General features: G+C 41.4%; 1 protein-coding gene across 2 annotated transcripts in view; it reads left to right on the plus strand.

The window, feature by feature from the left end:
- Positions 1-326: 326 nt before the first annotated feature.
- fer (fer (fps/fes related) tyrosine kinase) overlaps positions 327-13,849 on the plus strand; it is a 37,802-nt gene continuing 24,279 nt past the window's right edge. For both annotated transcript variants that reach the window (XM_041898901.1, XM_041898902.1), the window contains exons 1-6: positions 327-433; positions 5,353-5,658; positions 6,229-6,402; positions 6,609-6,708; positions 6,960-7,143; positions 12,276-12,413. In XM_041898901.1, the coding sequence (XP_041754835.1) occupies positions 5,449-5,658; positions 6,229-6,402; positions 6,609-6,708; positions 6,960-7,143; positions 12,276-12,413 (806 nt within the window). In that variant the 5' untranslated portion in view covers positions 327-433; positions 5,353-5,448. The remainder of the gene's footprint in view (positions 434-5,352; positions 5,659-6,228; positions 6,403-6,608; positions 6,709-6,959; positions 7,144-12,275; positions 12,414-13,849) is intronic.

The raw sequence follows: 13,849 nt of genomic DNA on the forward strand, positions 1-13,849 counted from the left end.
CTCAGGGGTGTGAATACTTATGTAAATGAGATATTCCTGTATTTCATTTTCAATAAATGTGCTAACATTTCTAAAAACATGTTTTCACTTTGTCATTATGGGGTATTATGTATAGATGGGTGAGACAAACATGTATTTAATCAATTTTGAATTCAGGCTGTAACACAGCTAAATGTGGAATAAGTCAAGGGGTATGAATACTTTCTGAAGGCACTGTATATCAGGATCAGAGCTGTGTAATTTAACCATTTCTCTTTCTTTCTAAAACACAATATTTTACACACACGTCATAATCCTATGGTACCAGTACAGAGCTCGAGCGGAAACCCCTCCCGAATCCCAACTCAGGCAGCGGAGCAAAAGAAAAGAAGAATACCAAGGAATCAGGAAACACTGAGAAATAGTAGAAGAGAAAAGAAACTATCATTGTAAAGTGAGTGCAATCTGTCATCGATTGTATCAACTGTCTATTTGAATGGGATCGACATGTAGATTTGATATTTGCTAGAGAACGAACACTTTCGAGGAATGGTTTAGGATTTTTTTCCTAAAGAAAAAAACGTCCAGCCAGGCACCCGACATTATTAGCAGGAATAGCTAACTTTACCTAGCGGGTTAGCTAGCAAGCTAATAAAAACACGGATAACTTAATTAGCCATGCTATTATTATAGCGACCTTTATAATATGTAGCTGTTTATCACCCGTAAAATAGTCACTGTGGGTAATGTTAACTAGCACGCTAACGCAAAGATAGTTTGCTAGTTAGCAAGCTAGCTTGCCAATGTGAATCAGATTATGTTCAGATTTAGCTAGTTAGCCTACTCTTGCTAGCAAACTAACTAACGTACTGGACTGTGCTTGGTAAGAAGAGGCACCGCCACACTGTAAGGAGCGTTGGAAAATGTGTTGTTCTAGCTACTAGCTAATGCCTTAACTGCATAATATTAACAAAAACTTTCCTCGCGATGGGAAACATGTAACGTTAGGCAGCCCTTGCTGTGTTAAATAGCCATTTTAGGTGAAACAGTTCAAATAATGTCAGCTTTCAAATAGTAATCATGATTGTTATTGTTTTGCAGAAATTGTTCTGACATGACAACTTGTTGGCATTATAACCAGTATTATTGGGTAAACGTGCAATACTGCTGTGAAGTACTGTACTATGAATTGCCACAAAATGGGCGGATGGAACGGATGCAGTTACAGCAAACCTTATCACAGCCAACTCGTCCAAGAGGACTTGACAAAACCTTTTGTCACACTCAGCCAGATGTGTCCAATATTCTCTCCCGTCATAGATAGCTAACAGATTACATTTGGCCGACGAATAGCCTAACTACAGTGTTTGCATACACTTACCACCTACATTAAGCTACATACATAGGTTAGAAATGTAAGTCCAGAAAATAATATATCATCATCAGTTGTTTAATGTCAGGACACTGTTTATGTCTGTCAGCCTTGTGGTCCATGACCTTTTCATGCCACAACAGTGAGAAGAATGAGGAGGACATTCCTTTACTAGACTGCTCACTCAGATGGGGTATTCAAGTAGCAGTGCCCCCACATACCCTGTTCTGTAGCACACTGCAAATCCTTGTTGAGCTTAGCTAACTCCCACTGATGATCTCCTCCAGCAGCCCACCACCACCCACCCTAATTGTGTTATTGCTGGTGAGAGAGGATTGTAGAAGACATTTCACTGTCATACTCCTGTGTAGAAGTTCAACCACACTGTTTGACTAGTCATTTGTTGCACACATTAGGTAGGAAAGGAACCCAAATGTGACTAAAAAAACAACATCATGGCCCATTTGACACCCATTTACTGTAACTCTGTTACAGGCTGCATTAAATCATCCAAATAGTCTGGGCATTGCACCTTGCTCGTCCCTCATTTAGGTTCTAGCGTTGTCATAAAACTCTGTCAATAGAAACCTTATTAGCTCTTGGTGAAGCTTGGACTGAAAGAGCCTACATCTTTTACTACAAAGAGTAATTTGAAATTGAGAGCTGTTCATCGTTATCATTGACTTATTGTTTGACAAGTTTTTCCACATCTGTGGGCTTATGAAATGTGCTGGCTTTGGCTGAATTTATTTTTTGTACCCAAGGTTTGTTGTTGTCACGATACACTGTCAGGTCAAAGTGATCTGTCTCGTAAGTGACGCAACAAACTCCCTCTTCTTGTACTTTCACTAGATGGCCAGTCAGAGGCTATTTTTTTTATTGTGGATGACTCAGTATGTTATGCAAGCCTGTGAGCTTAATTTTCAATGTTGTCTTCGTAGACCCTAAAGGCTAAGTATTGAGACGTGCCTGCCTGATGATGGAGGAACCTCTTCCATGTGAAATGTTTGAGGGTCCACCATCCAACAACCATTTTGTGTCAGGGAAAAAGGTGAAGGTGTAACACTGTTTACAGCTTCCTGTTCCTGAAGCTCCAATTCTCTGCAGCTGCAAGTCAGCAGCTTTGCTCTCTCTTGCGTTAGGCTAATGATACTGTGTAGCATGGAGAAAAAAGGCTTGAAAGGTGTTGAATGTCCACTAACAACACAGACCTATTCTATGGTCTTTGTGTATCAGGATGTCAGATGCTGAAATGTATTCTTGCAGTCACCTCCATTGTTTTTGTAAGTTTGTGGTAGTGATGGGAATTGCCAGGGACATCACGATACAATATTATCACAATACTTGGGTGCCGATATGATATGTTTTGCGATTCTATATTTATCATGATTCTTTATGTAGGCTTTTGCGATTAGATTCTGAGATTTTATTCGATTTGATGTTCCAAACGTATTGCTCACTATATGTCTGCTGCAGAGGAACAAGAGAGCCATTAGAAAAACGAGTTTTGGAAGATAAAAGTACTCAAAACATGTTGGCACACCATTTTAAAACATAAAAAAATAATATGGCTATAGGATGAGAAATACCAGAGTTTTGGCGCAGGTACAACTGAATAGTGCTAGCTAACGTTAACTACCTAGTTATTTTATTATTTTTACATATCGAAACTTGGAGGCACAGTATCAATATAAAATCGGCAAAATGTATATTGCGATACTGTACTGTATCGATTTCTTACCCCATCCCTAGTTGGTGTTTTCCAATACCACTTTTGTCTCCCTATAAGTCAGACACTGACATTTTGTGGCTTTAGTTTAGTGGGATAAATCAGTCTGGTCATTGTTAGACCTATAGTTTGCTAAAATTCACATTGAAACATACAAAACAATCCAGTATTGTGTTTTTGTCATATAGCCCACGATGTTTGAGAATAGGTAGCTGCGGCCCCCCTAAGCGTTCTCTTGTTGGTATTGTAGGCTACTTGTCCCATGGCTTGATTCTTAGGCCGGCCTACATCAATTGCATAATAACCACTTTGTGGTTTCCTTTCATCCTTTTTCTCAGGATGCTTGCTGGTGGCTTTTACATTTGGTAGGTCACTGATGACTTGAACATGCACTGTTGACTAATGTGTTACTGAAGATGCTCCCTTGATCATATCTGAGTAAAGGTAGGTGTTCTAGAAAATGTTATTTGTTGAGGAAAATGTGTGGTGTTGCCTGTGGCTATAGGTAAGTGTTCAAAGCCACCAGTAAAGGGAATGTTAACTGTTCACAGTAATGTAAGGGGCAGGCGATAGCCAGGAGATCAAGTTTCACAAAAATGCATGGCTATTAGGCCTAGGCTAATACAAAAGCTTTTCTAGAATGGCGAAGTCCCTGTTAAGCTAGTTCACTTTTAGTAGCGTAGTGTATGTCAGTTTATGGGGTTTCCTCCAATGATAACAGGCCTATGTTATCATTTTGAGGTTAGGTTCATGCTTTTGTTTTCTGCTATTGAAGATTTGCTTCTGATCCAGCTTCTGTAATGGCATTTTAAGCTTGTTTTGAAATAAATCAGAGACAGTAGCTATAAACTGTATAGTTTCAGTACTCACACTGTAGAGTGGAGTCATGTCCCTCAGCCTTGTTGACAGCCTGTGACTTGTGGGTGGTAAAATTACGCCTTTTGAATTCCTTTCAGGCAGTGCTCACATCATCTTGCCAAGAATGTGCAACAAGCCTGAATATTTTACTGTGACCCGTGTCCACAAACCTGACACTCCGTCCACTTGATTTTGCATGGACAGCCTAAATACAATTCACATGATCTTCTGTACCATTATAATTTTGAGTGCATGACTTTGTGAGAATTCAAGACTAAAAAGGTTTCCTGAATGTGGAGGACGTTTTGTGTTTGCTTAGTAGCCTCTTGTTGCGCTTGTCCTAGTATTCATTCTATGACCCATTTATGACCCAAGTTAGACAAGCCTGCTTGACGAATAACACGGTTTCAAATGAGGCGGTTCTTGTTAAGGTTATACTTCTCTGAATTTCAGCCACTCCATTCTCATAAGGGAGATTGCATAGTTTTCAAATATTAGATCAAGGCACACTATTTGAAGACGTTCCCTTCCAATTAGTCTACAGTGGGTGGCATGTTTAATCTGACTGGGACACACGCAACAACGTTCCCAATAGAAAATCACATTTTTCTAGCCTCTGGGGTGCTTGGTACATATTTGACAAGTTGTGTTTGCCGAACTTTCTAACTTCCAAAACTGTTATTTCAAGATATGTTCTTGGTACTTTATTTATTAGCACTCCCTTGTGAGACATAACTCCCTTTAAAATTATTTTGTGTGAGACAATGGAGCAGAACAGAAGACATCTGACATGGAGATAATGCGCTTTTCCCCCCTGAGGTATAAACGGATTAAATATCTTGTAGAGTGATTATACATGTCTCTGTGCTGTCTGTCTGTGTATAATCTGCCCTATCTATAAAGGTTGACCCTTCTATCTCATGTTCGAGATAGACTAGCCTACATCCTGTTGTTGTAGCTACAGTATATCAGACAATGGTTTCTGGCCTCCCTATCGACTTTGTTTAAATGTCTCAGTGTGGTATAAATAGTTAGGCTACCTGAGAGCAGAGATGAGAGATGGTGTGATGCGGCTAGGGCTAGGCTATGTGTTGCATCTCTTGTTACATTTTTGTTTTGGGCTGTTCACTGTTCTCACACCCACTTCCTGACCTAAGCTGGTCGCCCTCCCCTCCCCATTCATGGGTCTTTATTTCAGAGAACTCTGCCTCTTGCATAATAAGGTTGTTGCAGTCTTTAAAGGGTTTGGAGAATCAAAGGAGTACCTTTTATTTAGGCTATGTCATAGAAAACCTTCCAGCAACTGTGTGCTGTACTTTGTAGAAAAATAGGTTTCACGCATGTACTATAGTTTCTGTATGTGCCAAAATCAATGATTAGTTTTCTGTCCCTCTCTCAATCCTCCTCCTCCCAGGAAAGATGCAGACCTGAGGGTGATTCCCCATCCTCCCGGCCTGGCGAAGTGAGACTAAACAGCGTGCCTTGAGGAAGACTGAAGGGAAGAGGGACGATGGGGTTCGGACGGGACCTGCGGAACTCCCACGACGGGCTGTTGAAGCTGCAGGACTGGGAGCTGAAGCTGCTGGAGACGGTGAAGCGCTTCATGACGCTACGGGTGAAGAGCGACAAGGAGTACGCCTCACTTCTCCTCAACATCAGCCAGCAGGTGGACAAGCACGACAACTCCTCCCAGATGGACTACATCAGCAACGTCTCCAAGGTATAGGCCTATAAAAAAATATCAATACACAGTACAGACAGATTAAATACAAACCCAACAGTGAACACAGACTACAGCAACCTAAGGTGAGATAGGAGATGATCAGATGGTGGTTTGTTGACCCCCAAAGCAGAAATGATATGCTATATTATTACAGACACAACACACACCAGTGAACATGTAGATTAATTTAAGACCATGTCTCCCTTTTTATCTGATGTTTTTACCTGTGGGGCTCCCACACATGAATGTGGGTTGTTTTTGTGCTGTTGAGCAGGATGTTGGAAGGGGAGTGTGGAACTGGGTTGGTTATAGTGGGATATCAGTCACAGGGTTGTTTAGAACGTTTTCTACAGGACTCCAAGGCGTTAAATGCGTTTGCTTAGAAGAAGAAAAGACTAGCACAATACATCATGCCTAAAAAGTTCCAGTTGATTTTCCTATATACTGAAATCAGGCGTGACATCTCAATCTCCTATATCTCTCTCTCTCTTCCACTCTCTCCTTCTCTCTCATCTATCATTCTCTCTTCTTCCACCTCCCTCTCGTCTTCCACCTCCATCTCTCCAGTCTTGGGCCCACATGGTCCAGCAGACAGAACAGCTGAGTAAGATTATGAAGTGTCACGCAGAGGAGCTGAACTCGGGCCCTCTGCACAGACTCACTATGATGATCAAAGACAAGCAGCAGGTCAAGAAGAGCTACCAGAGCATCCACACACAGATCGAGTCCGAAATGAACAAGGTACTCTATACACTCACCTCACACACACACACACATTTACTGTTTCTTCATACACTATCCTTCCTGTGCATTGACTTTATTTACGGTTATGGGGCGTTTGTTGACAGGGTCTTTCACATTTGTGGTCAGAGTGTAAATGAGGTGAACTTTACTTATGTCAAAGATGCTAATGTTGCTTTTGTTTTTTCCGATATGATCTCTTCTAGGTGACAAAAAGCGACCTAGAAAAGTTGAAAGGCACCTATAGACAATTAACAAAGGATGCTCACAGTGCCAAAGAAAAATACAGAGAAGCAATGGTGAAAGGTAAACATTTCTACTGAACATTGACAGAAAACTCAAGTTTAATATGTTTTAGTAGTACAGTTTTCCTTAGAATAAATGCATGAAGTCTTAGTAGAAACCATCTGAAGTGCATCAATACCTACCACACCTAACCTTTGGAGGCAGATCGTATGACTGACATGTCTTGGGAGGCGAATGATGAGGCACACCCAAATTAAACCTCCATACAAACCAGCAGCACAGCACTTTTTCCTTCTTGGTTTGATTTTCAGGCAAGGAGCCGGAGAAGGCGAGGGAGCGCTACGACAAGACCACCATGAAGCTCCACAACCTCCACAACCAGTACGTGCTGGCGGTGCGGAGCGCCCAGCTCCACCAGGAGCACTACCACGACACCACGCTGCCCCTCCTCCTCGACTCCCTGCAGAAGATGCAGGAGGAGATGATCAGTGCACTGTGAGTGTGTCCAGCTGAGATTCAGAAGGGATTACAACATATGCATAATATCTAATGGCTTTGAGAAGATGCTGGAAGTAGATCAACAAAAAAATAACAGGCTGCATACTGCGATGTATGCTCCAAGTGTGTTTGTTATTTTAGGTTACTTTATGTTAGGTTACTTTATGTTTCAATTCTTTATGATATGTTACTTTAAGTCATGTTACTTTGTTACGTCTTTACCAGTGATGTAGTGTGGAAAAATAAGGTGGGTTTACAACGCTGTTCGCAGTGAGTAAAGTACCCTATACTTCCACTACACCACTGGTCCCGACTCTGAGGTTAAGAACTGATGAAGGTCTACGGGCTGAAATGCTGTTGGTAAACACACTTGGGTGCATATGTCACTGTGCAGTGTTCCTTTTCTGCAATGTCCAACCTAGATGTCTAGAAGCACACTGCAGATTACCATATCTGTGACACTCTAACATGTCAGGCAATTTAAACATTCTTCAGAATTACGTAAATCCAGAATTAATTTAGTATAGCGAGTTAAGAGTTATTGTTGTCATGTGGGACTAGATCCCAGATGAGGCTTAATCCCATAATGTCATAGCTGTCATGGGATTACTAGGAGGCAGAGGCATCCTCTTTTTTCAGAATGTCCTGTTTAAAGGAAAATTATACCCCAAAACTATCTTTTGGTATTTGTTTAATTAGTCCATTATTGATATAGTCCCAAAATGTTTTGCATGTCAGCAATCCACAAGGGGGAAGTTAGAAATAGTTGCTTTAAAGTAAAACCAGTGTTGTGTTCGAGACCACCTAAAGTGAGACCGATTCAAGACCAAGACTGGAGCAAATCGAGTCCAAGTCAAGACCAAGACCGGAGAGGGGATGAGACCGAGACCAGAAAAATGCGAGTCCAATTAAAGACCATGATTGTAATTTTGTCAAATCACCACCATAATAAGAGTTCAAAATGTCCAGTATTTCTGTGTTCATATTTCAGAAAAACTAATGGATTCTTTAGACATTCAGAATAGTGAAAGAATGCATGCTGAGGGAAAATAGAGCCACTCTACAAATTATTACTAACCCAAACACAGTGGGGAACAATGGGCCTTCTACGCCTTCAGAGAAGGGCTAAGGATTTGTAAAATAATGATTGTAATAATAATGATATTATTATTTTCAATGATGTCCTGATTTCATCTCTTCAGATTTTGTTGGAAAGGAAAGGGGAAAAAATGATCCAATCAGGATTTTTCTTTGCTGGTCTCTGGGGAGATAAATCTAGCTAGCTAAGTCAGCCATTGGCTAGGCCATCAGACGCTAGATAAAGGCATCTGCCATTCAACTGTATTAGGGCAACGTTTTGGAGTGACAATGGAATCAACCAACCACATTTTGATTTAATGGGTGGGACCGTTTTTACAAAAACGTATTGGAACTTCTGCCTTCTTGTATGAAAATGTATGCACTCACTAACTGTAAGTCGCTCTGGATAAGAGTGTCTGCTAAATGACTAAAATGTAAATGTTGAAGGCCAACAGGTCATTGTGCAATAGCGAGCAGTAGTTTCCCCACGGTCTAGCTAGCTAGCATTTGTTGTCGTCTAGTTTGCAGCAGGTGTTGTTGTTAATTTGTTAGCTTCTCCCTTTTCAAGACTAACTTTCAAGAAGTTAACTTTCAAATGATCATATGATCTATTGAGTGGAACTGTGTTTTTTATTGCAGCACGCTTGCTGTTGTTAGCCATCTCTTTGAAAATAACTTATGTGCGTGAAACATTGTTGCATTTAAAGTAGAACTGACAGCATTTTAGCGACCATGAAATCTTATTAAAATCTGTTCATATACACCCTCAGGAAGAATGACAAAAAAATAAGAATCTGACACGCGGCCACTTAGATATGGTTCTTTTCACATTTTCAAAAATTCTTCAAATGTTTGGGAGTTAGGTATACTAAGGCATTTGTGAAAATTCTATAGTAATATAGAGCGGGAAAGTGGCCGTGCATTTGGACAATTAATAGACACTGCAGTTAATAAAATCGAATAAAAACATTGTCTTGTCCAGGACCGGAGTCTATACAGACTGCTGTGATATAGCCAATCAGAGCTACAGTAGGCCTTCATACAAACAAGCCATTTGCCACACGGGCCTGCCATCATTCACTTTGAACTGGACTGTGTGTTTACAGGCAGTTGCATCACCGCGACTAGCTCATTAGAAAGCATTCGCCTTAGATCATTAGAACGCATTCGCCAAAAGCCACAAAATACACCTGAATGGATTTCTACATTTGAGAACTTTACAGTCCTATTGATCAAACCACCATGAAAAGGTAGGCTCTCTCTCCCTCAGTTATGCACATGAGCAACAACTAATGCTAGCCAGAGCAAGATGAGCAAGATTAGATAAACCCTCTGAAACTTTTTCAGCTAGTTGGCCGTCAAAATTGCACTGATAAACGATGGGGAATTGTAGCCTCCTCATCCTTCTGCAGCTTGCCTGCCAATGCATGCTTGTCCCAACCAAGCACCCAAGCTAACTGGCTAAAGCTGGCTAGCTTGCTAGCTAGCTACTTCCAGACACAAATGAGAAAACATGTCACTGTGACCATTTTTCTTGCCGTAGCAGAGGTGACTAGGCTGTTTACATGTTATCTAGAGCGTTCTTGACTAACTATTACTTTTTTTGCCTACGTTTACTGACGCTTGTCATATTCAGCGGGTGTTGCGCGTTCGTAAATTCATCAGTTCTGCACTCTGGCACTCTGAAATCGGAGTAGATAGCCAGAGTGAATTTGCGAACGCAAGACATATGCTAACTGGATAACAGTTGTTCAAGTTCTTGCCAGCTAACCAAATCACACCTGCATCTCTAGCTGTGTATAGCCTCCGAAAAATGATATAAAGGGAAAAAGTCAGTCACTCACCCACTCCGCCAATGGCATGACATGACATCCTCCTAGCAGCTAGCTAGCTATCTAGCTAACGATAGACTCTGTGTTCTTAGCTTGCTACATAAATAGATATGCTAGCCTATTAGCCATGTTGTGACTGACTTGTGATCATTGCCCTTGCTAGTTTGATTGTATTGACATTCCCAGCCTTAGTTACATTCGTCCGTTTTTGTCCAGAATATTGAGTCATTGAAACTGAAACTGTGCATCCCGAATGGAGGCAGCAAACAATGTACCAGGCCAGCTGTGATTTACAACCTGATAGCAATATATTTTTGACTACCAAGAAATGGATTGGTGAATTATTAATCATGCATTGAACTGCATCCATCTATTCTGTCAACAATGCCTTAGTGTACATCATGGAATGTTGAGTCAAATATAACCTATTTTTAAAACCTCTTATAAAGTTGGTTTTGTAGCATAAACTGGGAAATTGATATTTTTGATTGATATTATGATCGTGTGTTTCATATCTGCAAAGTAGTTAAAACGCTGTCAGTTCCCCTTTAAACTTTAGGTCACTGGTTACTTTGTGTGCTAAACGTGAAATGTTTTTTGCAACGGGAAGTAATAGTTGTACATTTCGATTGGGAATTGCTTAATGGTTGTGTTTTTGTGGACCTACTGGCTTATTATGTCAGAGTTTATGGACTGCTTATCCTTTAACATCATGCTGTGTGTGACTGCTGTCTTTCCATCGGCCCTATGCAGTGTTGCCTGGAGAAGTGGGTATAATCTAATTTTGCCCAAAAGTTCCCAAATGGCCCACCCAGCGAAGGAAAGGCACCCTGTGTGAAAAATCGAGTTTTCCTATAGATTTTTCAGATTTTCACACTTTTTTTTAATAGAAAAAAAGACACATTTGATGGTGTAAGTGCACAACAATGCTTAAACCACATCAACCTGATTGGGTGGGCCTGTCAGGACCTGGCTCCCAAGTGGATGGGCCTCTGTCCACACAGGCCCATCCATGTCTACGCCCCTGATGCAAACAGCTCATGACGACAATTGCGCATCACGAATAGCCTACTAGCCAACACTTCGGACTAAACTTTTTCAATACCTGGTTTGCATACCTATTGTCAGTGTTGCCAACTTAGCGACTTAGTCGCTATATTTAGCGAGTTTTCAGACCCCTCTAGCGACACATTTTCAAAAAAGTGACTAGTGACAAATCTTGCGACTTTTTCTGGTGTTATTGGAGACTTTTGGAGACTGCCGTGAAAGCACGTATCGTTTTTACTCTTCTCAACGAGCAGCAGGTGCTGCCGTGGGCCCCACCCCCCGTCCCCCGTCCCCCCATCCCAAAGCACTCACAGGCGGCCCAGTCCTCGCGCAGCAGTCCCCCTCCCAGCTGCAGTCCGAGCAGGAGATGTTCACCCCTCCGCGTCCAGACTGCAAATGAACATCTCCTGCTCTGACTGCAGCTGGGAGGGACTGCTGCACAAGGACTGGGCCGCCTGTGAGTGCTTTGGGACGGGGGTGGGGGGTGGGGCCCACGGCAGCACCCGCTGCTCGTTGAGAAGAGTAAGAACGATACGTGCTTTCACGTCAAAGTCTCCAATAACGCCAGAAAAAGTCGCTAGATTTGTCGCTAGTCGCTAGACAAGACCGAGACACTCAATATGTGGTCTCGAGACCGGTCTCGAGTACTACAACACTGAGTAAAATTGCACCCAAAAACTATCTTTTGGTATTTGTTTACAGCCGGCATCATATGACGCTAAATGCCTCATACCGGCAGTATTTATCTATTTTAAAAGTTCTGTATCTTGAAAACTTGATTGCTGACATGCAAAACATTTTGGGACTATATCAACAATGGACTAATTAAACAAATAACAAAATAGGTTTTGGATGCAGTTTTACTTTAAGCAACTATTTCTAACATTCCCCCTTGTGGAAGTTAGACGAATTGCAACAACACTTAGGCTGCATTCGAAACAACTATCCCCCTCCCCTGCATCCCATTTCCCTGCAATACAGTGGAGACTTGCGCTTGAGGCTTTTACTTTCAGTTTGGTCCACCGACTTCAACGAAATAAGAATACGATATTTTTTGTCATTGAAAATATATTTCAAAGCGATTTGTACTATAGATTGCTTGTTTTCTCAAACTGAAATTGAGCATATTCTAACCTTGTTTTATGATTTTCCGACTTCTGTAATTTCCAGGAAGGGGATTTTGGAGGAATACAGTGAAATCACCAGTCTCTTAACTGATGAAATAGTGAAGGTCCACAAAGAAATCCACACCTCCATCGACCAAATTGACCCTGTGTCAGAGTATGAACACTTCATTGAGGTCTACAGGTAGGTTTGAGTGATTTTGCCTTAAAGAGAGACTGAATCGAAACACCCACTTCTCTGGTTGAAAACGGCATATGTGGCATTGATGACTCAGAAACATTTATTCTAGTGTCAAAATGTACTACAAAGGGTAAATAGAATAATTTTGGTCATAAAGTCAGTCTGTCCAAGACCTGAGATTTGCGAGATGATTAGGATTTATTTTTCACAGAATTAAGGGTACGCCACAGTTTTCCTTGGGTTGGGTATATTTCAAGCCTGCCCACAGCTGGCAGCACCCAAGTAATCATCAATACCCAATCGTAATGCCTATGGTCAATTTGGTTTGACTTTGGATATCTCTATGGTGCTAGTTAAGGACTAACAGTAAATTACACAATGTACAATGAGTGTGCAAAACATTATGAACAACTGCTCTTTCCATGACGTAGACTGACCAGGTGAAAGCTATGATCCCTTATTGATGTCACTTGTTAAATCCACTTTACTCAGTGTAGATGAAGGGGTGGAGACAGGTTAAAGAAGGATTTTTAAGCCTTGAGACAATTGAGACATGGAGTGTGTATGTATGCCATTCAGAGGGTGAATGGGCGAGACAAAATATTTAAGTGACTTTGAATGGGGTATGGTAGTAGGTGCCAGACGCACTGGTTTGTGTGAAGAACTGCAACGCTGCTGGGTTTTTCATGCTCCAAAGTTTCCCTTGTGTATCAAGAATGGTCCACCACCCAAAGGACATCCAGTCAATTTGAGGCTGTTCTGAGAGCAAAAGGGGGGGTGGAACTCAATATTAGGAAGGTATTCTTAATGTTTTGAAACACTCAGTGTACATGGGACAATATTTTAACATTTCAATAGCTCCAGGTTTCAATGAGTTATAAACCTCAAAACAACTTTAAATTATAGAAATTCATATTGAAAGCATTTAATGAGACAACTAAAAGGTATTCAACATGAAAATATTGTCCCATTTACATTGTGTAATTTATTGGCGGTCCCTAACTAGCCCCACAGATAGGCTATCCAAAGTCAAACCAACTTTGCCACGGTCACACACCGGCCGGCTGAAGCTAATTGGCGAAGGAAGCTACTTCCAGACACAAGACCTGATTAGACTGTTTCAAGTTATCTAGAAGGGTGAGTGACTAATTGTATACTGTTTTGGCAGAGTGAATGTACAAACCCTTCCCGCTTGCGAACACACACATGAGACACCCACATTACATTTGAGTCATTTAGCAGACGCTCTTATCCAGAGCGACTTACAGTTAGTGAGTGCAAAACAATTTTTTCGTACTGCCCCCCCGTGGGAATCGAACCCACAACCCTGCCGTTGCAAATGCCATGCTCTACCAACGGAGCTACACGGGGCCCACATCAAAGCATGCCTCCAAGACCCAAATCTCATTCTAAGTTACATTTCCTAATGAGGAGGCTTG

Source organism: Coregonus clupeaformis, chromosome 15 (assembly GCF_020615455.1).
Source record: "Coregonus clupeaformis isolate EN_2021a chromosome 15, ASM2061545v1, whole genome shotgun sequence".
NCBI lineage: Eukaryota > Metazoa > Chordata > Actinopteri > Salmoniformes > Salmonidae > Coregonus > Coregonus clupeaformis.